General features: G+C 42.6%; 1 protein-coding gene across 2 annotated transcripts in view; it reads right to left on the reverse strand.

The window, feature by feature from the left end:
• Positions 1–1,798: 1,798 nt before the first annotated feature.
• Positions 1,799–24,696, reverse strand: part of GK5 (glycerol kinase 5) — a 40,422-nt gene continuing 17,524 nt past the window's right edge. For both annotated transcript variants that reach the window (XM_066620375.1, XM_066620376.1), the window contains exons 11-16: positions 20,657–20,761; positions 19,398–19,492; positions 15,358–15,461; positions 12,574–12,633; positions 6,899–7,032; positions 1,799–4,033 (exon numbers count right to left, since the gene is read on the reverse strand). In XM_066620375.1, the coding sequence (XP_066476472.1) occupies positions 3,882–4,033; positions 6,899–7,032; positions 12,574–12,633; positions 15,358–15,461; positions 19,398–19,492; positions 20,657–20,761 (650 nt within the window). In that variant the 3' untranslated portion in view covers positions 1,799–3,881. The remainder of the gene's footprint in view (positions 4,034–6,898; positions 7,033–12,573; positions 12,634–15,357; positions 15,462–19,397; positions 19,493–20,656; positions 20,762–24,696) is intronic.

The raw sequence follows: 24,696 nt of genomic DNA on the forward strand, positions 1-24,696 counted from the left end.
ACTCTGCTTCCCCCCAAAGAGGAAACTATTTTTAATTTCCTCCAACACCAGCCTTGTTTTCTAAGCAACAGCAACTTCAGAGAACCTATAGCAAGAAGGGATGTCCTAAAATATGCCACTAAGTGGAGAGAAATGAGAGCAGAGTGTGAATACAACAGAAGGTGAATATTAAGCCTATTTATAAACCAACAATGAAAGTACAAATAGGTTCTGCAATCAGCCAAGGATGCAAGAGGACCCCCCCCCCCACGGCTGGTGTATATCAGGTTCCCCGTAGTTGTGGACAGGTTTATATTGGTACCACAAAGCGGAGCGTAAACACAAGGATACCTGAGCTTGAGTGAAATTGCTGGTTCCAATATGTTGTAAAGTCCGCAGAACATGTGTTGAAAACTGAGCACAGAATGGAACTTGAGCAAAACACAGCTGTTTCTATCACCAGTCACGATTACACTTGTGTATGTAGAGAAGCTATAAAGATTTATAAACATTGGAACAATATGAATATAAAAGAAGAGACACTGCATATCAACAACACTTGGTTACTGGCCCTTAGGAACGCAGGCATCCGTGACTTTAAGACCAGCAATGAACTTAATGCAGAACAATGGTATGTGAGACTTCAAGAACAGCAGTAACTCCACTAGAGACCTGCAATCAACTAGTGACAGCTGATAATTTCTCTCTGAGGGTATCATTTGAAAATGCTCACCATAGCAGTAGGCCAAACCTTAGGTAAAAGTGGTTTTATTCAATCACGGTCTATAAACCCAAATAATAGAGGACCCATTTTACAGACGGAGTTTGTTTGTCGCATAAGAATAGTTATTTGAGGCTAGGGAGATAGACTAAGTCAAAAGGCAACCTGAAAATATGGCTCAAAATAATTAAGAAGCAAGTTTTTCCTTGTTCAAAATGGGAATTGAAAAAATTCCCATTTTGGACTGTATTTTCTATAACAATAAGAAACACTGTAATATGACTACAGGTTGAGTCTCGTTATTCATGAGGGTTCCATTCCCAGAACTCATGTGTATGGCAAAAATCACATTAAAGCAAATCCATTTTAAAAACTATGACCCTTTGCTAGGCGATTTAAAAACAGCCTTGCTGACCTTTGTGATGTAAGACAGAATCATTAGGCAGACAATCCATCAATCATTCTCCCTCCAGGTGCTTAGAAAGGCTTCACTCTGAGCCAGCAACACCTCTCTTTACTCAGAGCACAGCACTGAGAAAGAAGGTAAAGTGATTATCATTCTTTCATGTGCTCCAGGGGAAGGGAGGGCTCGCTTGCCTTGGAGTGAAGCTGTTCTAAGTGCCTGGAGAGAGAATGATTGATGGTCAGCCAGCTGTGCTCTCTCACATTAATGAGGCTATTGTTAAAAAGATTTTTTCCTCTAATTTAAACTGCCTTTCTCATCGTATTGAGATAAAACTGCAGGTAAAAATCTGTGGATAATTAGGTTGTACCTGTATTTTAAAAAATGAAATATAAATATATAATATTTTAAATTATGTAAGCCATTGCATGAAAAACTAGATTATTTATAGTCTGAAAGAATAAATTTGAGCTTGGAATTTATGTTTACAATTCATCTGGAATATACATTTCTAACAGAGGAGAGACTAGAATGTCAACAGAAACATTGTTATAAATCACTAGGCCTAATTTCAAATTTACAATGCATCCTGAAAAGGCTACCTTATGGTTTTTGGGTAGTTCATAACCTTTGAAAATATTAAGTGGTGCTACAGATGTTTCACAGAGCATAGTGGCTAATAATCACAACCTCCATTAAGAACAGTGCAATAAGATTTATTACTGAATCAGAAATAAGTTTGCAGATATGCAACCTAAAGTTAGTCAGGCTAGGTAACATTCTGCAAGTTGACATTGTCATTGAACTGATTTACAACATGAAAAAATATCATTTAAGCTTTCATAGTCGGTCCACACATGTTTGCATTTTCTCTCTCTCTCTCTCTCTCAAATACATAAACACAAAGTCAAGTCAACCCAGGTACAACAGTCCACAATAAGGAACAAGTATCCATAAATGACCCATTATAAGAATGCCCCAAAGATGTCCTCGCTCTACACACAGAGAAAATAATATAGATTCTGCCATGAAAAATTCCCAGGTGGATTCTTGTCCTATTCAGGCACTTAAAGACCATTGTTATGGTGATGACATGTGGCAAAGTAATCCAGAATTCTACACTAAAAATTCTGATCCGAACTCCAAATTCTGCTATTACATCCACAAAATTTGATTTTTCTGCCTACTTGCTGGTGCACACTAGAACTGTAATCCAGAAGTCTGCATGCACGTACTGGAAGTTTTCTGAGGGCTTGTCTACATGATGCTACAAACTACATTCCAACCACAGGTTGTTTTTTTTTTAATTAATGTGACCTTCATTTAAGTCCCACTGCATTTCTACAACAATGCATCTAGACCCCACACATCTAGATGTGTTATAAATGGCAAGCAATGCCTTACTGCAGAAAAGATGGCTATCCTTTTAAGGCAAGGCTGTATTGCAATATACCACTTTTGCTGCTCTAAAATCAATGTAAGGCAAAAGAGCAGAATGTTGTTATCCCTCCCACAAAAGCAAAAAGAACCATTGAGAGAATGAAAGAATAAGTAAATAAGATGGCACAAACCAACAAATAACCACAACACTTTGATTAGTACTCTCAACTTTGCAAAAGATGCTCTTGCTGGAGAGAAAAATGCATTTTTCCATTGGCAAACCATTGAGGTTTGCCAATGAGTGCTAGAAAAATATCACTTTCTGGCAACAAAAGTACTATGTTGTGTCAAGATGTTTGGATTCCAGGTAACAACTCTACAATTATTGCACTAAAAACATTGCCTGGAAATTGTTTGAGAGTTTCCCTTTGACTAATCCTCTGTATTTTTTTTTTTTAAATCTCCTGAGTGGTTGTGGTATTTTTTTTTAAAACCTTAAAGTTTTGGTAGGCAAGACAAAACTTGTAGTATATCTTTCATATTTTATATGTAAGATTAGAATTGGGCAGGAGGAGGAGAGGGGTAGTGGTTGGGGATATGGTTTGAAACACTAGTAGTAAAAAAAAGGAGTTAATGGATAGAGAAAGATGAACTGGGGGCCAAAGAGGAAAAGTAAGATCTACCTCCTGATGAGCAGAAACTATCCTGAACAGCTCTGGATTTGGAAACAACTACTTAAAAATGTAATAGCGAAACATCTGCTAGATTTCTCTCTTTTTTTAAAAAACAATAAATCTTTCCAGAATCTTGCATTAGTGTCAGCCACACCAATTCCTAGATCTTTCTCCATCTTCTGCTAGGGACGGCTGACTAATTTTTGATAACATCATTCAACAGTCAGTTTTCCAGGACTTAAAACCATTATTCTAAAAAGAGGTAAATCTTGGCTCACTGTTGTCAGTTTTCCTTTAGATGATGCAATGCCCAGTGGACAAGCAACCATGTTTTGTATGATTATGTTTCTGTTTTAGTTCATTACAGTTTATGATGTAGGATAGGACCCATAGTTTCCCTGTTCCAAAGGCTGTTAACCAAAATTATAAGACTGGGTAGAGAACCAAATACTTTTTCCTACTTTCTATCCTACCCAGACAATCTTTTAGGAAGTTACTCCTTGGGATTACTCATGACTCTAGCACTCAGTCCTTTTGTCTATTGTATGATGGCAGTCACTGCAATTGTTGTGGGTAACTGCTGTGTCACGAAGAATCTTAAAAACAGGAACTGTGTAGTATTTTCTACTGTAAACCATAAGGCAGAATTGGTTGTGGGTTATACTGTTCTATAAAACCAATCGCTTGATAGATATCAATCTAAAACTTTACATTAGTCTTGCTATTATGATGTCTGATTATACCAATGGAGAGAACGCTTAACAGCTTTTGTCCAGTTACCCATGGCAAGTTCATAATCCTTTGGCTCCTTCTGTGGCTTAAAAACCACATCAGTTTCCCTTAGTTTCTTTAGTTGTTCTTTGTCATTCCAGAATCCTAAACACAAAAACAAAAAACATTTACTTTCAAATCAACCATAAGTAGTATATCAAGAACAAGCGCAGAAGACCACATAAATCCAGTCTGAAGAATAGTCAAGCTAAAACAAGGAACAGTCACAACATTTATAAATGGGCATGTTTTTATATTCTGAAGCTAAATTACAAAGAATGTACTCTACAAGTAGCTGCCAATGAGGGACAGTTATATCTATTTGACTAGAATTAGTAATCTGATTTATAAGCAAACCACACACACTAGCATTGACTTATCAGTCTTTTTGTGAGGGATAACTAACAAGGCAATCCCCCAAACACTGAAGTCATCAAATGTATACTAGTAACATGATACCCCACTTGGGGCCACACCAGTGTTATTTAGAGTACAGCTATGTGCATCATGAAAACAAACTTTCTTTGAGAGAAATTTTGAGCCCAACAAAACTCCTGTTTACATTGAAGATCTTGGGTCCTTTTGTATCCAATATCTCATAAATGCTTACTTTTCTCTGCTTAGAGGGAAGAAGTATTATCAAGGCTGATTCAAGTCAAAGAATTTACACCTGCTTCAAGCAAAATAAGCCTTTAAAATCCTTCAGAAAGACTCTGGAGTTCAGTCAGTACAGGGAATAGTTCAAATAGTCTACTGGGATCACCAAGGCTTATTTGTGCAATTGGATAGCCCACAAAATGCCAAGATTCTGAGGAAAGAATGGAACATGCAGGTAAAGTGTCTGATCTCATGTCTCCCTTAGGCCATTATATTTATTTTTCACATTTTTATACCACCAAGGAGCTCAGAGTGGTATACGTGATTCTTTCCCTCCTTTTGTCCTCACAATAACCCTGTGAATTAATTAGGCCAAGAGATAGTGACTGGCCCAAGATCACCCAGGAAGCTTTGTGGATGGATCTGAACCTGGATCTTCTAGGTATAACTTCTGAATCACACCACCATCCTGGCTGTCAGGATATCACATTGAAATCAGTGAAACAAATTAGTTGTGATGCCGATTTCAATAGCATTTAGTGTAACTAACCTTTGATGGATCATTACTACATTTGGTAGACTTTTCTTCTCCAAATGTATTTAGAAACTTGGAGCGTCTTGTGTCAGAACAGACTTTTTTCCAGTGTCACTGTTCTGTTGCATTGTCAAAAAAGTAACTGAAATGGAACTGGCTAGGTAGTACCAGGTAGTATTGGTGAAAGATGATAATTCTCTAGATGAGGCCCATAACCTGGCTAAACCCCATCAGAAGAACATAAATACATACTGTATAGCATCTCTTATGAATCATATTACTTTAAGCACTTCATTACACTCAGTGGCATCGCTAGGGGGGTGCGGGCCGCACCGGGTGACACGCATGGGGGAGTGACGTGCTAAAATCGCAGTGGTCAGGAGTAACCCCATTATGTTATATACCATTGGATGCGGAATTACCAGCAGAATGTAATGCAAAAAACCAGAGTGAAATATCTCCTTTTTATCAAAAATTATTGGCAAAAAACCAGAAAACAAAAAGTGCATGGAACCCAATGGAAAGTGAAACTAAGCCGTATTGCACGTTTACTCGCAAGTAGGCGAACGTGCCTTAGTCTGTAAGAAAGGGCAGGCTAAGAGGAATCCAACGACACCAGAGTGGTCCTGATCCAATGAATGCAGTCTCCAAAAAACACCCAAGAAGGAGGTCCCTCCTTCCAAGCTGGTGAATGTATTGAGCCTTATGGAAAGCAAAACTAAGTCACATGGTCGTGTTTACTCGCAAGTAAGCAAATGTGCCTTGGCTCCTGGGCAGGTCAGGCAAAGGGAAATGTTAGGCCACCAGAATGGTCCTGATTTGATGCAACTGGTGCTCAACAAATGCTCCAGAAGGCAGCCCCCCCCCCATAAAAAGAATGAAACAGAGGCTTGACAGGGTAAGGTGAATTTTTTTCTTGTTTTAGGCTGCAATCCTATCCACACTTTCCTCAGAGTAAGCCCCACTGACTATAATGGGACTTACTTCTGAGTAGACAGGTGTAGGATTGGGTTCTCAGACTTGTAAAGCCAGGTGGGTCCTGATAGTGATATGCTTGAAATATAAGAACTTAAATTGAACTGGGTACTGGGTAGGCATGAAATTCTTACTGATCCTTTTTTGGGGGGGGTGTTACTGTAGGCAGGCTACAGAGAAAATTTACTTGGTGGAACAGGACTGGCTTCCCCTTATTTAATTATTTGTTTTATTTTAATTTAATTATTTATAATTATTTATTTTAATTTGCTTTATGATTGGTCCTGTCATTCTAAAAAGATTACCATTCTAAAAAGTGGGTCCCAGTGCTAAAAGTTTGAGAGCTGCTCCAATAAGGTGTTAATAAGTTGACACCCTGGGAGGAGGTGACACCACTAGTGACCAAAATCACTAAAATCACAGTTCGTAAAAATAATACCATCATGTTATATATCAATCAATGTGCAATTTCATGCAGAATGCAATGAAACAAATATCTTTATTCTATCAAAAGGTACAGCCAAAAAACCAGTGGGGGCGGGGAGATGGTAGATCACCAAGCCCACCACCTGGAGTATTGCTCTGCCCACTACATGGGGGTGACGGCTGGTCTCCCGCAACGAGTGACGCAAACCCTAGTGACGCCACTGATTACACTGTATAAAAAATAAAATTCTGAATTTAACAATTACAAAAATTTACAGGTAAAATATTAGACAAAGCATACTATTCAAAATATTAAGAGGCAGAGCTTCCATTAATATTTATGATCTGCAAATATTATAAAAATGTTATAAATATAGAACACACATATTTCCTTTTGTAAGACAGGAAATATATAATTTCCAAATAGTTGTACGTACCTACAGCAAGACCTGCTAGAAAAGATGCTCCAAGACAAGACATATCTGTAACCACAGGCTTGTTTATCATTGTACTTATTAAATCAGAAGTCATCTGCATTACAAATCTGTTCTTACTGACACCTCCGTCAGCTCTGTGAGATGATGAAAAGCAAACAAAAAACAGATTTAAATGGTTACATTTCAGAAAATTCTTTATGCCACACTTTATGCCTAAGAAGAACCTCCCAGAACTGCTGCACAATGCCTCACTTCCTTCAATTTTTTTCTTAAACTCACTGTTTTCCATGAAGACTTTGGTAAAATGCCTTAGTCCCCTTTCCTTACTGTAGGTAAACTTAAGGACATGTAACTGAAATCATATACAGGAGTGCCCCACTTAATGACAGGGATATATTCCCTGATCCCCACTGTTATGCAATTAGGTCATTAAGTGAACATTCAGTCCAATCTATTGCCTTTGCTGTGTAAACAGCCAGTCCCTGCCAGACACTAGCTGGCTGCACAGGCTACTGGAAATAGATTACCTCTTTTTTGCTTTAAGACCCTCTCTATTGTGTAAACAGACACTCTGCTGTGGGCTATGAGAGACGTGGTTGCCTCATTAAGAGCATCTTTATTGTGCTTTGACCACCATCATACATGTGGTCCATCGTTAAAAGAACAGTTAAGCGGTGCACGTCTGCATTCTTCTGTTGCTTATCTCTGTCTCCATTTTCCTTCCCTTCCTCTGTTTCCCCTGTGTCTAATCAGAATGTAAGCCTCATGAGAAAGGTAAACCCTTATGATAATGTACCATGCACAAAAACAATAGCAACAGCTGTGATTAAGTTTCTAATGCAAGAGACAAAGATGTCTCTAGCGATCATTTCTCAAGCTAATTTATACTCAATCATGCTAAATGTTTGATCCAGATCAGAACTTTTCAACCAGAGATACTAGTATGGCAGGTGGTATTTGGCCCCACTGCCATAGTGACCATGCAAGCACTTCCCTGATTGGCATCACCTCTCTGGAAGTATAGATGACTGGAGCATGGTACACCAGTGGGTACGATGTGGCTGTACAGTTGCCTAGTCCTTCAAAAGAGGCAAGGTTTGGGTAAGGAGGGTGCAGAGTGAAATTCCAATTGTGGGGCATACCACCTATTCCTATGTACATCTGCCATCTCTGGTAGTACTTGGAAAATGTGGCACTCAGAAAAGTGGTACTTACAAAGCGTTTGAAAAGCCCTCTTCTAGATAAAGGAACAGTTTAATAATATTCAGAGATTTAAGCTGTTAATGGTTAAATCCTAATTAATGACTGTTAATTCACTGTCTCAGTTCACAAACTGTCCAAGACAAATTATAGATCAAATTATTCCACTTACTAGTAAAGTAAGCCTGAAAAAGGAAGTGCCCCTGCCCTATCTTAAAACTGCAACACAAAGTTTAATATTTAGGAAGCCAACATTACCTCCTGATGATTTAGCAGTCCTCTGCCACTTCCAAGGTCATATTCTTGACAATTTTCATGACAAACCATAGTGGCTTACTCGCATATAACGTGATCATGCATGCAATCTGTTCACAGTTAATGTTCAACGAACATACAGCAATATATGTGATCTCTACACGACATCTGAGGGGTTCAATCCCCATTTTGACATTTAAAATGAACCCCTGTAATAAGAACATAAGAACAGCACCACTGGATCAGGCCATAGGCCCATCTAGTCCAGCTTCCTGTATCTCACAGCGGCACACCAAATGCCCCAGGGAGCACACCAGATAACAAGAGACCTGCATCCTGGTGCCCTCCCTTGCATCTGGCATTCTGACATAGCCCATTTCTAAAATCAGGAGGTTGTGCATGCACATCATGGCTTGTAACCTGTAATGGATTTTTCCTCCAGAAATTTGTCCAGTCCCCTTTTAAAGGCATCTAGGCTAGATGCCATCATCACATTCTGTGGCAAGGGGTTCCACAGACCAACCACACACTGAGTAAAGAAATATTTTCTTTTGTTTGTCCTAACTCTCCCAACACTCAAGTGTGTATCTAGGTTCTGATGCTCTTGTCTACTTGCCATTTCTACTTCACACAAACAAGGCTGTTCAAAGGGAGTACCCATTCACCAAAGGTGTGGGGCAGAGCAGTGACATCACTCTAGGAATGGACTGCACTATGTGACACCCTCTGGGGGGGGAGGTGACACCAACTAGTGGTCAAAATTTTGGAAACCTTTTGGAAAATTTGTATTCCAAATAATGTTATATATAATTGGAAAAGGTGATTTCATGCAGAATGTAATGAAACTGTTGAACTGTTGAACACTCAGTTTTAGTGGATGTCCCCCGGTTCTGGTGTTAAGCATACAGACAATAATGTACAAACAGCCCGTGAGTCACTAAGCTGGGATTCCCAAACTTTGCAGTGCTATGACCCACCTCATTCTCTGGGGTGGGTTGCAACACTCCAGGTGGTGCTGAAGTTCTCTCCTTCTGCCCTGCACTTTACAGGCATCAGAATGGACCTCAGAGCCTCTGCATGCCACTTCCGGTTTTTGGCAGCAATTTCTGAAAACCAGAAGTGGCTTATGGAGGCTTCTAAGGACCATTCTGAGACCTGCAGAGTCCCATAGAGTGGGTTGCAGGGATGGGAAGGGTCTCTGGGGGCTCCAGTAAGTAATGGGGCTTCTGTAATGGCTCCTATTTGGAGCCAAACCAGTGCAAGGGCAGGCGGGAGGGCCCAGGTAACTACCCAATGTGCTTGGGCTTAAGTCCCACACTTTGGGAAACGTTGCACTAAGCCAAAGCAGACAATAGAGAAATGCACAGAAATAGCAAGAGAGACTAGAAAATAACGTGGAACAGCACGTTGGAAGCAACAAACTCATCATTCCATGCATGATGATAAGGAATGGTGTACTGTTAACTTCCGGTGCTACACTATGCCATGCCAGCAATACCAATTTCTTATTTTGTTACATAAAATAAGAACATAAGAACAGCCCCACTGGATCAGGCCCTAGGCCCATCTAGTCCAGCTTCCTGTATCTCACAGCGGCCCACCAAATGCCCCAGGGAGCACACCAGATAACAAGAGACCTGCATCCTGGTGCTCTCCCCTACATCTGGCATTCTGACTTAACCCATTCCTAAAATCAGGAGGTTGCGCATACACATCATGGCTTGTACCCCATAATGGATTTTTCCTCCAGAAACTCGTCCAATCCCCTTTTAAAGGCATCTAGGCTAGACGCCAGCACCACATCCTGTGGCAAGGAGTTCCACAGACTGACCACGCGCTGAGTAAAGAAATATTTTCTTTTGTCTGTCCTAACCCGCCCAACACTCAATTTTAGTGGATGTCCCCTGGTTCTGGTATTATGTGAGAGTGTAAAGAGCATCTCCCTATCCACTCTGTCCATCCCCTGCATAATTTTGTATGTCTCAATCATGTCCCCCCTCAAGCGTCTCTTTTCTAGGCTGAAGAGGCCCAAACGCCGTAGCCTTTCCTCATAAGGAAGGTGCCCCAGCCCCGTAATCATCTTAGTCGCTCTCTTTTGCACCTTTTCCATTTCCACTATGTCTTTTTTGAGATGCGGCGACCAGAACTGGACACAATACTCCAGGTGTGGCCTTACCATAGATTTGTACAATGGCATTATAATACTAACCGTTTTGTTCTCAATACCCTTCCTAATGATCCCAAGCATAGAATTGGCCTTCTTCACTGCCGCCGCACATTGGGTCGACACTTTCATCGACCTGTCCACCACCACCCCAAGATCTCTCTCCTGATCTGTCACAGACAGCTCAGAACCCATCAGCCTATATCTAAAGTTTTGATTTTTTGCCCCAATGTGCATGACTTTACACTTACCGACATTGAAGCGCATCTGCCATTTTGCTGCCCATTCTGCCAGTCTGGAGAGATCCTTCTGGAGCTCCTCACAATCACTTCTGGTCTTTACCACTCGGAAAAGTTTGGTGTCGTCTGCAAACTTAGCCACTTCACTGCTCAACCCTGTCTCCAGGTCATTTATGAAGAGGTTGAAAAGCACCGGTCCCAGGACAGATCCTTGGGGCACACCGCTTTTCACCTCTCTCCATTGTGAAAATTGCCCATTGACACCCACTCTCTGCTTCCTGGCCTCCAACCAGTTCTCAATCCACGAGAGGACCTGTCCTCTAATTCCCTGACTGTGGAGTTTTTTCAGTAGCCTTTGGTGAGGGACCGTGTCAAACGCCTTCTGAAAGTCCAGATATATAATGTCCACGGGTTCTCCCGCATCCACATGCCTGTTGACCTTTTCAAAGAATTCTATAAGGTTTGTGAGGCAAGACTTACCCTTACAGAAGCCATGCTGACTCTCCCTCAGCAAGGCCTGTTCGTCTATGTGTTTTGAGATCCTATCTTTGATGAGGCATTCCACCATCTTACCCGGTATAGATGTTAGGCTGACCGGCCTATAGTTTCCCGGGTCCCCCCTCTTTCCCTTTTTAAAAATAGGCGTGACATTTGCTATCCTCCAATCTTCTGGCACCGTGGCCGTTTTGAGGGACAAGTTGCATACCTTAGTCAAGAGATCTGCAACTTCATTCTTCAATTCCTTAATAACCCTTGGGTGTATGCCATCAGGGCCCGGTGACTTATTGATCTTTAATTTATCAATGAGGTCTGAAACATCTTCTCTTTTAACCTCTATCTGACTTAACTCCTCGGTCAGGAGGGGCCGTTCGGGCAGCGGTATCTGCCCGAGGTCTTCTGCCGTGAAGACAGATGCAAAGAACTCATTTAATTTCTCTGCCATCTCTAAGTCTCCTTTTATCTCCCCTTTCCCTCCCTCACCATCCAGAGGGCCAACTGCTTCTCTGGCGGGTTTCCTGCTTCTAACATATTTGAAGAAGCCTTTATTATTCCCCTTAATGTTGCTGGCCATGCGTTCCTCATAGTCTCGCTTGGCCTCCCCTATCACCTTCTTACATTTCTTTTGCCACAGTTTATGTTCCTTTTTATTCTCTTCATTAGGGCAAGACTTCCATTTACGGAAGGAAGTGCTTCTGCAGTGCTTTATTCTCAACATTTATACCTTTTATTGCTCCAAAGAACATAATGATTTTCAGAAAAGTCAAAGTATAGGGACAAGTTGGAGAAATTTCATATCATCTAGCAAGGTTCTTGCTTGTTTTTTTTAAAGGAGTGGGAGGTTTCTCCTCAGGTGAAAGAAAAAGTGCATTTCATTCTGGCTTCTGATTTTTGCCCTTATACTGTAGTGTGTGAATGGGAAATTGTGTCTTACTATATTTAGCAAGGTACAAAGGTCCCAGATGCACAGACAGCATCCATTATAGGAGATAGGCACAACTTGCCTTTCATGTCTTACAATGGATGCAAGAGTAATTTGTGTTGCAATATGAAGAAGAGTCCAAAATATTCCTTCAGCAGAAACTCAAATATCAACGACTTTAACCAATTTCATCCTAATTCAGCAGATTTGAAACAAGCAAGCATTTAGGTAGACTCGCTATCAATTAAGAGGTGTGAATCAACAGGTGGACTCAAAATCAAGACAAAATTCATTGGTTGGTCCTTTACTAAATGTCGTAAGAATTAGGGCTCACATATTTTATGCAAATTCACAAAAAAGTACAATTATTGACACTCCTGACATAATGTGAACATACCGAATAGATGTAGGTGGAATCCCCACTTCTCTTGTGATGGTATCATAGAGCTGTTTGTTTCTTGCAAAAGGGATTCAAGAGAAATAAAAGCATTTTACACATTTCTAATAAATGTAGGAAAAAAACTATGACGTTACAGTAAACAACAGTCTGGTCAAATCTGGCTAAATTAAAGTTTTCATAATGGCTTAAGTGAGCTACAGAACATCAAATGAAGCTGCCCACTCTTCACAGTACTCCATATTTTTGGGATTTTTTCCCATCACTCACAGTAAAATATTATACTTAACAAAGCTATAGAACTTAAATCATTAAGACACAGTAAAATTCAGTGAGTAAATCATAAAATGAACCAAGAGCAAATTAAGAGTCATTCTTTGTGAAAAATAGAGATGATCATAATCTCAACAGACAAGTCTTTTCAAAGTCTATAAGTTAAAGCAGGAAAGGCTCTTCTCCTTGCTGCTACCATGCAATCTCTGCAGCAATGATACAGAGACCAGGGCCTGATTTACCAACTAATCTGTGCATGGGCTCCATGTACTATAGAAGGAGACAGATCACAATCAAGATCAATATACTTTTCACTATTTAATAAAGTAGGAAAGTCAGTAATTCCTCAGTGTAGGCATACAGAGAACTAATATCCACTTAATATGCAGAGGACAGCACGCCGAAGTATAGCATTCATAAAATCCAATTTCCTTACCCTCCTCCTTATTAAAGACCCTGAGCCTCCCAAAAAGTCACCTGTAGTATTAGCTTAGGATGTGGTGTGGTGGAACTACTCAGAAGCCAGAAGGCAACTGTCAGTGGAAGTATGTAATGTTCCACAAACAATTCTCTTCCAAACTTCTAGTCTCCCAGCCACCTGAACTTTCCCCCATGCCACATTCTATGTTGCTACTGAGGATCTTTTGACCCTTGGCACACTCTTTGGGGGAGGGACTTCAATAAAGAGAAGGGAGTAGAAAAACTCGTTTCAGTGAACACTATGCTCTGGATGCTATCCACAGTAATGAAAATATGGATGTATTTAGCATTGAAGGCTAAGAATGGTAACAATTGTATATTTTGTTATTTGTCAGCCATTATTCAGCCACAGGTTGCTGTCCATGATGAAATTATTCCAGAACTGGAATTCTAGCTGCTCAATTTGAATTTAACACTAGGCAGGAGGGAGCAATGCACCTTGTTTTCAGAAAGGTTGTATTTATTTGATGGGAGCAAAAGAGGAACATGAGGACCCAGAGCCTGTAAGAATATACATGAGGAACATACAATAGTAACTTGAAATATAATGGAATTGTTGGGATGCTAAATATACAGTCACAGTCTTGGAAGTTCTATGAGCAAGTACTTACAAGAGAGACACAAGTGAAAGATATACAATAAAATATCATTCAGGCATGAAGAAAAAGCAGGGAGGAAGAAAGCAGGCAAACCAAGAACAATGACGATAGGCATGGAGATGAGGGATTAGAACATGAACATTTATAATTTCTAATATTCTATGTGACTCCTTGCATTAAGACTGGCTTTCTGTTTTATAGGTGTGACTGCCCTTGACATTAGTGTGCATGTTAGCTTTTTTGTGTGTGGGTTTGTGGGGGAAGGGTTGTTTGTGAAAACTGGAATGTAGCATCTTTTGACTCTGGTGGAGTTTTTCTGCAAATTTGTGAACTCAGCAGTCCACAGGACCTATGTATATTAGAATTTCCAAGAGTGTTAGCATGGCAGCAACATGGTTAGATGGAATGAAGGCAGTACTGTATGTTATATGCAAATAAATATTTATATGTAAATAAGAGCCAGATTGCAAAAGAACAGTTTAAAAGAAGCGTGTGCGCTTACACTCTTGCATGTGCAATGCTGTAGTAGTGGGACTTTACAGCTCCTCCCCTCCCATAGTTACCATCCCAATTATGCGCTCTTCCCCCATTACTTATAGCACACACACTGAGGTTCAGGATGATCCCTTTTTACTGAATAGCTCGTGGGTGGTAAACAAAGGGACAGCAACCATGGCAGAGGGTAAGTGCTCAAGCCCCCATAATTCCCCCTGTTATTTACCCACCAAAAAAGAGATGAGCCAAACTAATGCATTCTCCATAATATGTTGTTAGCTTATAATAGGAATGGATAAACCTAATATAAGCTAAGGCTGTGGTTTTCAAACTCTCCCGGAGTTTGAAACCCACAGTAAGTCCTTGCAGGGGCAGGGGAGAGGCAGCAACACAATCCCCAGGATCGCACTGCTCAGGGGGTTTTGTGGGAATGGAGTGCGATAGCTCCACTTTCACTTCTGCTGACCTGGGGAGCCCTGCAGAGGCTCGTGCAGGGCTCCCCGTACCCCAGGATGGCTGCTGCAGGGACTGGTGAGTGCATCCCAGTCCCTGCAGCCCCATTAGAAGTGAAAGTAGAGTGATCTCGCTCCACTTCTGGTTTAGTGGAGGCTGGGTGCGATTGCTCCACTTTCACTTCTGAAGCATCAGGATCCCTATAGACAGTCATGCAGGGCTCCCCGCAGCCCCGGGAGACTGCAGGAGGCTCTGGTAAGTGCAGCCAAGCCCCTGAAGCCCCGAACAGCACAATCCTGGGGATCAAGCCACTCCCTCCTCCCTGCCTCCTCGCTGCCCCCACCCTTAAGGGGAAAGAGGCCAGGGCCCTCAGGCTGGGGCATTACGACGCCCCAGTCTGAAAACCTCTGAGTTAAGGGGAAAACAGCTCTGGCAGCAGCCAGGTTCAACACCATATTTTAGCTGAACAAACCTAGCTTAGTACCTGAAAGCAATAGATTCCAACATAGCTCGAACAAGATGATTTTTGGTGGTGGAAGGTGTGATCCCCATAAAAGAAGTACATGCATAAGGGTCATTCATTGGAATCTAAAATAAAGATATGAAAATAAGATATGCATGAATGTGCTCTGCCAGTTGGTATTTAAGAATGGACTGAAGTAATAAGAAAAAAATTAACTTACACATGACAATAAGGGGCAGCATAGTAAGAAGAAAATTAAGATGGCAATAAGCAGCATATAGGCATTATCTTCTGTATTTTATTATCCAGAACATACTTTTACAACAATATCTTCGTTGAATATATGCTTCTAATTACATTTCCTTTCCCAACATGATGCATAATAAATATAATCAAGTCAGAAGATTACATTTAGGACCAAGTTTAGGTGCTCTGTGCTTTTAAAAAAGGAAACCCAAATTCTGCAAGCAAACTAAATTGCACTATGCCATATACAGTATTTGCTAATTTGCATGGTTTATTCTGTCACTTATTGGAGGAGTCAAAAAGCAGTTCTCTGTTCTTTAACTTAGATGCTATGTGTCTAACACAACCTTCCCAGTTCTCACATATATTCACACATTTACATCTCACATATATTCACAAATACTCAAGCATTTCTTGCTTATCTTAAACTGGGCATCCCTGCTAACTGCAAAGAGGCACTTTTTCAAGTAGTGCTCCTATTATATTTAGCAGAGGGAGAGTAAGGGCCCAATCTTATTCAGTTTTCCAGCACTGATGCAGCTGCAATGCTGCCCCAAGGTAAGGGAATAAAAAGTCCCTTACCTTGAGGAGGCCTCCATGACTGGCCCACCACCACAGGATACGAGTAACACCTCACTGGCACAGCTGCTTCAGTGTTGGAAAGCTGGATAGGACTGGGCCTAACTGTCCCTTTAGGACTGGCCCTAACTGGGCCCTTTTCACCCCAGTATAGTGTCCTTTCTAGTGGCTGTTTGCTGGTATTTCTTCTGCATCTTTTTAGATTGTGAGCCCTTTTGGGATACGGAGCCATTTAGGGCCCAATCCTATCCAACTTTCCAGCACAGGTGCAACTGCAGTGCAACTGCAGTGCAAACTCGAGGTAAGGGAACAAATGTTCCCATACCCTGAGGAGGCCTCTGTGAGTGCCTCCCCACCACAGGATGCAGTGCATGCCCCATTGACACGGCTGCACCGGCACTGAAAAACTGGATAGGATTGGGCCCTTATTTGATTTTCTCTGGAAACCGCTTTGTGAACTTTTTTTGTTGAAAAGCAGTATATACAGTAAATACTCTTAATAATAATTGTAAAGGTAAGAAGGTAAACTTGCTTTTAAAAAAATACATAAGAAAGTGAAGTCTTAAGAAATTGAACTCTGCACCCAATTCCACAGACAGCAAGCAGTTTCCATGCTATGTGTAATTGTGGTACACATACAGAGCTCTGGTAAATAATTTTTAATTGTATTTTATAAAGAATTAGTTTCCATAAAAATACAGGGGTCCCCTCTGTAAATCAGGAATAGGGATCAGAAAGCTTGGACTTGCTGTGAAGCAACTCATACTCTCTGTAGTGTAACTGCAAATTGTTTGTAGTTATATAACCCAGTGGTTCTCACACAGTTAGCGCCGGGACCCACTTTTTAGAATTGAGAATCTGTCAGGACCCACCGGAATTTATTTCATGACTGGAAGTGACATCATCAAGCAGGAAAAGTTAACAATACTAAGCTGCAATCCTTCCCACACTTACCCAGGAGTAAGTCCCACTATCTTTGTTAAAAGACTATACATAGTAGCCTGTTAGAAGTACAGATCTGTGACATTTCCCCAAATGCAGTCACATACCATGGTAGCATCAAGTCTCATATATTAAAAATAAAATATTGAAATGAATGGGGACCCACCTGAAATTGGCTTGCAACCCACCTAGTGGGTCCCGACCCACAGTTTGAGAACCACTGATTTAACCTATTTAATGTGTTCAAGAATAGCATATTATAAGCATGCTCAGTTGTCTTTTTCGTTTGCTCAACAACTGTCTCAAACATGGCATCCGTATAAAAGGGTATGGATCAGCAGTTTCCAAACTGCAGCCTGAGTTCTGCTACAATAATCATTCCAGGCATGGTCGTGGTGAAGCATTACCATTCTGCCCTGCAGCCACCTTTCTTCTATATCAGGGGTCTCCTGACTTTCGCCAGAGGGCTGCATCAAATATCTGGCATGATGTTGAGGGCCGGAAAAAAAATTTAAACATAAAATTTATTTAAATAAATTAGAGATGGAACTTAGATGAGTGAATAAATGAATGAATGGTTCATTCATTCAACCTCTCTGGCCCTTGAACACCCTCCAGACGCAACCAGAGCATAGTTCCAGTCATGTTTGGCCAAGTGGGCTAGGGGCTTTCAGGGGACAAGGGGCTGGCCATGGGCCGGATAGAGGCTCGCCACGTGCTGCATATGGCCTCCAGGCCAGGGTTTGGAGACCCCTGTTCTAGATGGTTACAGAGCTTCGTGCTGCGGAGCTGTTTCCACTGCATATTGCCCTAGAAAGCTTTGCACCCCAACTTCCTGGGGAAGCTGCTCCCTGGCACGAGGCTCTGCCACAATCTGGCATGAAGAAAGGTGGTTGCAGGGTGGAACAGTAAGGCTGCTGCCACCATGCTTGGAATTATTATTCTAGCACAAGGGATCCAGCCTGTGGGCTGGGGTTCAGAGGCACCTCGTATAGGTGAGCCTGAGAGTGTACAAAAAATGTGTCAAGAGTCCAATTTTGCCAGTAAGCTTCAGTGACAGGCTGATGCTCAGTAAAGGTATAAGAAAATATATGCAGGATTTACACAGGAGTTACATTCTTGGAAAATGGTGCATCGATTGAAAATGCGCAAATTAAAACTGTTTTTCCCATGGAAACAATGGAATTGGCATGGGTTAGGAGAAAAGTCAGTGAGCACCTGCACTGACAAATGGCAATTATGGAAGGAGGCTACTAGGAATGGGACAGTGAAGCTGTGGATGTTGACTGCTCAGTTTGTTAAGGGGGTTCAAACACCCCAGCGATGTCACAGTGATAGATATACAATGCAAAAATAGCCTGGCTAGAATTAGAAGAAGCCTCTTATCAGCAGCAGTATTAGCAGCCGCTAATCAACCTAGCATACAACAGTGGGAAGCTTATCTCATGCAGACTCACAGACTGTTCAAAATACAATTGTGTGCTGTTGTTGGCTACATGTGCTGTACTCTCAGTCATCTTCTCAAGTTGTTAGCTAGTGCCTCCTGTAATCAAGCCCCACTGCCTCAATTTGCACACACAGTCTTCACGTGGGCAGTTACATGTTGGGGTGGGGGGCACTTTCATCAGAAAGGAACTGCTTCTCCACCCATCCAAAAAACCAAAATCGGCTATACCAAAACAAGCCTCCCACACCTGCACCTGCCAGCTGATTCAATACTCAAGGCAAAAGGAGACTACAGTGAGTGCCAACCTGCACTGGAGGGCCTTACTTGACCTCCTGGATGCATCTGGAAGGCACTTCGTTTTTTGCCAAACCAGCAGGCCTTCTGAGACAGAGGAAAGTTGTGTGCCACCTCCCTGCACCTCAGAAGGCCTGCAGAAGCCTTCCGAAAGGCACTTTTGGTTGAGTCTGGGAAGTCATGTGAGGCAGTCCTGCTTCCTGTTAATGGTCCCTGAGTCATCCTAGCTGCAGGCTCCCTGCTTACTAGTCCCTGCTATAAGCTTTCTGCTTATAGTGTCTGGGTAAAGCAACACACACAATCCTTTGCATGATTGTAAACATAAAGGTAATGGGTGAGGGGGCAGTGGTGCAGGGGGACACAGAGATTGCGTTTCCCCATATCTGTGGTTTCCTGTATCCATGGGCAGGTCAGGAACACAACTCCTGAGGATATGGGGGAGACACCTGTATAAATTATAGTGAAGAGCATTTAAAAGTAAGAGATAGTGCAATTTAACAAAAGTAGTTTCGACTGAAATCACTATGCATTCTGGCAAATTAAGTATTTTTACCTGCAAGCCACTAAAGGATGGAACAAAACAAACTCCTCCTGAATTTACCAGACTGCTGGCCATTTCTGATGTCTCTTCAGCATTGACAAAAAGATCTGTGAATGTATACAACATGTGCAGAATGGTTTATAAAAATCTTCCCCAAACTGTTGATACCTGGTACACATTTTCTCCTAAATTAAATTGAAGGCATAAATTCTTACATTCACAGTAGTACAAACATTGACTTGGATCCTAAACATCTCAACAAGGAACAATGGGCGTAATCATAGACCCTCTTCTACCAATCAAAACTTTTTCGGGCTCTTCTCACCTAGTCCATCTCTCATCTTGGGAAAACACCTCTACTACAATTACAGCCAGTAAAAGGAGGGAAAAAGGTAATTCTCAGCTCTTGCAGTTCCCCAAAACAGCAATCCTTTGAGGTTGTCCATTTGACATTGTCCTTAATAAAATCAGACTGCATCAACAATGCATCAACAATGGGGAAAAAGATCCCACCCACCCAGACAAGGACCAGGGTTTTAGATGTCCCTGGGGTATAGTCATGTCCTTGCCTGAATGAAGAAATGCAATTCCTGCTTTGTCCCTCTCTCTCCTCTTCTGCTTATAGCAACATTGGGAGGGCTGGTGCATGTATGAAGTCTCTTCTGGTCCTTCCAGTAACCCAGCCACAGCTTCCTTGTCCATTGCTTCAGGGTCTGCACCAGTAATGTGGAGCAAATATTCAGCCACTCTAGGTGAAAGCTAGTAATACTTATCAGTGGCACTTTGCAACCTATATTACAGTGTTTCTCAGACTGTGGGCTGGGATCAATTAGGTGGGTCTCAAGCCAATTTCAGGTGAGTTGCACCTAGCTCAGCTACCATTGAAAATACAGAACTGAAAATGAAGGGCCCAGAGCTGCTGGGCAGGGCAGGCTACCCCTGGGAGAGAGGCATGGTGCTTTGCCCTGAATAGGTGGAAAGATGGAACACTAGAAAGGGGGGAGGGCTATATGGTTGGAGAAGGATCCAAGCTTGGATCTGAGCTATGCAAAATAACAGCACAAGTGCACTGTGTGCAAACCTTTGGCTGATCACAGCTTAGGTTTGAACCCTAAACTGATGATGTGGCCGTGACATCACTTCCAGGTTAATTATATCACTTCTGGTGGGTCCCGCTAGATTGCCATTCTAAAAAGTGGGTCCCAGTGCTAAAAATTTTGAGAACCATTGCTATATTAAGCAATGCTCCAACATTAATTCAAACTACTTACCTAAGTTTTGAGCCCATTGTATAGTACTCCCAGTGTCGGAAGCATTGCCTTCAGCTAAGTAGACCAGCTCTTTTCCTATCTTCCAACCAACCAATGGATACAAGCCTTATACAAATGGATACAAATGAGAGAGTATCAGTCACTATATTGGCTTTATACAATTATTCCTTGCTGAAATTTCAACAGTTACAAATTTCCAAAAGTCTTGAAATGAGATTTTTGATGAATGAGAAAATGAATGAGAAAATAGTTGCCTATATATTTAAAATAAATGCTGGGAGAGGGAACAATACACTATTAATCAGTAGCTTTTTCTCCCTCTGTTACCAAAAGGGCTGTTTTGTTTAGGGGAATTAGTATATTACCCTTTTTGGAAACTTCAAGATCGCAGGCTAGATAACAAGGCGGTGTAATGCAGAGAAAATTCCTTTTTTGCTTAAAGAGGAGACTGGGAGAAAGATAACTTTCAATAGGATTATATTTTTATTGCAAAATACACAGGTATACATAATGCACCTGGAAAAATGGTAAGTATATGTCTACTTGAATCCTAGTACTTGGATCCAGTGTATCTAACTTTCATGGTGGCTGCATGTGGAGTGTATTTGGTGCATCCGAGGAAATCAGAAAAGGATAGGTTGTAGGGAAGAATTTTAGGGGTCCCTGACCTGCCGACCCAGTTACTCACTAAAGATGGGGAGAGAAGAAGAGAAAAAAAGGGGGGAAGGGAAAAGGTTCCAGGCGCAGGTATAATTTCCTATCCTGAAAAGCAGTTGGATGGAGAGAGGGGAAGAGTCCTATGGAGGAGGACCTCTGCCTTGGAGGGGCAGCCAGAGAGAAAGAGCATGTGGCGAAACTCCCTCTCTTCAAAGGATTTTTGCTGACCTGGATGCTGACCTGAATGACCGGGATGTGGCCTAGAGCTGATCTGGATGCACTTGCTCACTACACACAGTGGGGCACATGGAGCATGCAAAACAGGATGATCAGGAAGTCAGCTATCAGCCATGGCCAGCCTCCTGGGGGAGGGAACTTGACCAACCCCTGAAGGCAGTTTGCATATGGTACTTAAGATTGGTTGAGTTACAACAATGAGACATATAAGCAACGATTTACAGTGATTGAGACAACAATTTACTCTTCCAGACTCCTTGACTGGGGGATGGGGATGTGGTCACCATGAGCTTGACTTGACTTGATTGTCCTGTGTGTTGAGGTTTAATGGGTTTGCATAACAGTGATTGGATCAGGAGACCATTTTGCATATATCTCTTACATTGACCTGCAGGAAAATGGGGGTTGTGTAATCCATGTGCTTGTGGTTTTGACCAGGGTTTTTGGAAAAGTGTGCTGGGGGAAGTGTGTCCTGTGTTTTGAGGTTTGGGCTGCATGAGTTTTAGTCCATAATACATAACCAGATATAAAAATCACAACGTAAAAGGAAAAAGGGGATTTTCACGTAACACCTTGTCACCTAGGCCCAGCCCAGGTGGCCTGGAATTCCTCAGGAGCAGGGATCTCCTCAAGGGTAGGGGCCTCCTCGGGAGCAAGACCTAACCACTGTCAGTACTAGGGTCCCAGGCAAGACACCTCCCTGGGAGGAGGACCTAGTGCCTCCTGGGAGCCGCCAGCAGACACATGGGCAGAAGGGGTGGGGCTGGCCCAGCCCAAGGCTGGCTTCATAAGGAGGCTGGACAGCCTCGAGAGAGGTCACTGCTCTCCAGTTGGGAGCAGGGTTGAGGGGAAGGCCAGAGGGAGTAGCCACCCCGGCCTTATGCAGACAAGCCAGGCCCTGAAGGGAAGGTGGCTTACCTCGGCCCAGGAGAGAGGGGCTGGGAACTCCCCGATCCTAGGCCCGCCAGGGCCCTGGGGGTGACAGCAGGTGAGGCGGGGTTGCAGAACCAGGGACCCGGAACCAACTACCTCCATTGGAGGCCAGCTGATTGAGGGGCAAGCCTGGAGGTGCCAGGGGTCCTCCTGAGGACAGCTAAGCTGACCCCAAACAGCATTGCAGCCCTCGGGAACCCATAGCCCTGGCCGACAGGCACCAGCCAGAAAGCTCTGCCTGAAACCTCATGGGGTCGGGAAGGAGCAGGGAACGAGCCTGTCGTGCGCCGACGACACGAGTCTGTGTAAGGCAACGGGGCCTGTGGCGTAACAGGCCCCATGAATGTCAAGAGTTTGACGTGAGTAAACTGTCTGTGCAAAACAGCTGTGCCTGCCTCCCGTCCTTCTTTCTGCTGACGACCGACTTGCCTCGACAGGGTAAGCTCCCTGCGCTCAGTCGCACACCAAAGGACGGGGTCTCTGCCCGCCATGGACATTACACACCTTTACATAAGATTTATATTCTCCCTTTTGGTGCTGCCACATTTCAGGGGGTTCCATATTTTATTACACATTTCCATTGAAATATTTTTGTGTTCTCAAGCTCTGGGTAGTAGTTAGTATCTAAACTTCCTGAACAAGAAAAAGAAAAATCAGAACTACAAATATCTGGAACCTATTAAGCACATGGACAGTGGCCATCCTAGTGGAACAAACTGCCTACTTCTGCACTGAAGTATATTGTTAGGTTTTTTTTTAAGGTGTGTCAAAAGACATTATCAAACAACAGTATCTAAAATTCTTATGAACCACAGTCAAAAGCCATTAGGTTTTGAAGCTAGAACAGTACGCATATTTTGCCATACAATGAACCCTCAACTTAAATGGACTCAATTTAAAAGAAGGGGTGTACCCCTCCTCTTCTATTAGTTCATTAAATCCCAACTTTAAAAAGTTCAGTCAGTGCTGCTGCTCTACCCTGCTCCCCACCAGAGTACTCTAGAAATACTCTGGTGGAAAAAAGGATAGCAGCACCAATGGAACTTTCTAAAGTAGATGGCGGGGGGGGGGGGGAGGTTGAGGTGACAAAATTACCTACTGTCCAGGGCTGGTGCTGAAGCTGTGCTCTCCATTTTGCCCTAGAGGGCACTCTAATGGGGCACTCTCGGAATTTAGACACTGCCATTCCTGAGGCTTCAGTAGGACAGCCTCAGGAATAGAAACATCTCAGTTCCCAGAGTGCTCTGTTAAAGAGCAAAACGGAGAACAGCAGCTCCAGCAACAATCCTGGGAGGTAAGTAAGCCTGTTCTCCACACGTCTACCCCTTAACTACCTTACAGCGCTGCTTTGGTATTACTGAGGGAACTCTGTAAGGCAGGGTTTGATGGACCTCTGGGTCCTCAAAAGAGGCAGTTATTTCAAAAGTCTGTTGAATCAAGGTTTGTTAAATCAATGTTCATTCTATTATAGGGATTCCCAAAGTGTGGGTCACAACCCACTAGTGCATCATGAGCCCATGTCAGGTGGATCACAATCTGGGCCCTGCCACCTGCCATTGCCTCCAAAAACCACCAGTAGTTTTTAGAGGCTCCTGCAGGCCATTCTGAGGCCTGTAGAGTGGGTCATTAGCCTGGAACGATTCAGAAGGGACCTCTAGGGTCTCCCCTGGCACCACCAGGAGCATTGTGTTGGTCATTGTGGGTTGCAGCACAGTAAAAATTGGGAACTGCTGCTCTATTGTATTTATCAGTCAATATAAAGGTGGGTCCTCTTTATCAGTGGATTCAGAACCTGCAAATTTGACCCACTGTGGGTTCTGAACCTGGGGCTGAGGATGCATTGAGTCTCCTGGGCACAACTGGAACCTTGCTCTGGCTGCATCTGGAAGCATTTCTCAGGCCTCACATGGCATCTACAAGAAAGCCCCCTGGAGGTGTTTAAAGAGCACCTAGTTTTCACCGAAAACCAGAAATGTCCATTAAATACCTCCTGGGCCTTTCTGAGGCCCACAGACGCTGTGCAAGGCCTCCCTGGGCACAACTCATGTTCAGAAGTCTGGGTGTCCTGACCTGCAGGTTTCATTATCTACAGGTTTCATCATCTTCAGGTACAGCACCACCTGTACTTCAGTGCTTGTGTTCATTAAATGAAAGGAATTTCTTAAAATACAGCTATCTTTGGAGATGATTGGAGAAGCTTCTCTTTTCTAAAT

This window comes from Tiliqua scincoides, chromosome 3 (genome assembly GCF_035046505.1).
Source record: "Tiliqua scincoides isolate rTilSci1 chromosome 3, rTilSci1.hap2, whole genome shotgun sequence".
NCBI classification, from domain to species: Eukaryota; Metazoa; Chordata; class Lepidosauria; order Squamata; family Scincidae; genus Tiliqua; species Tiliqua scincoides.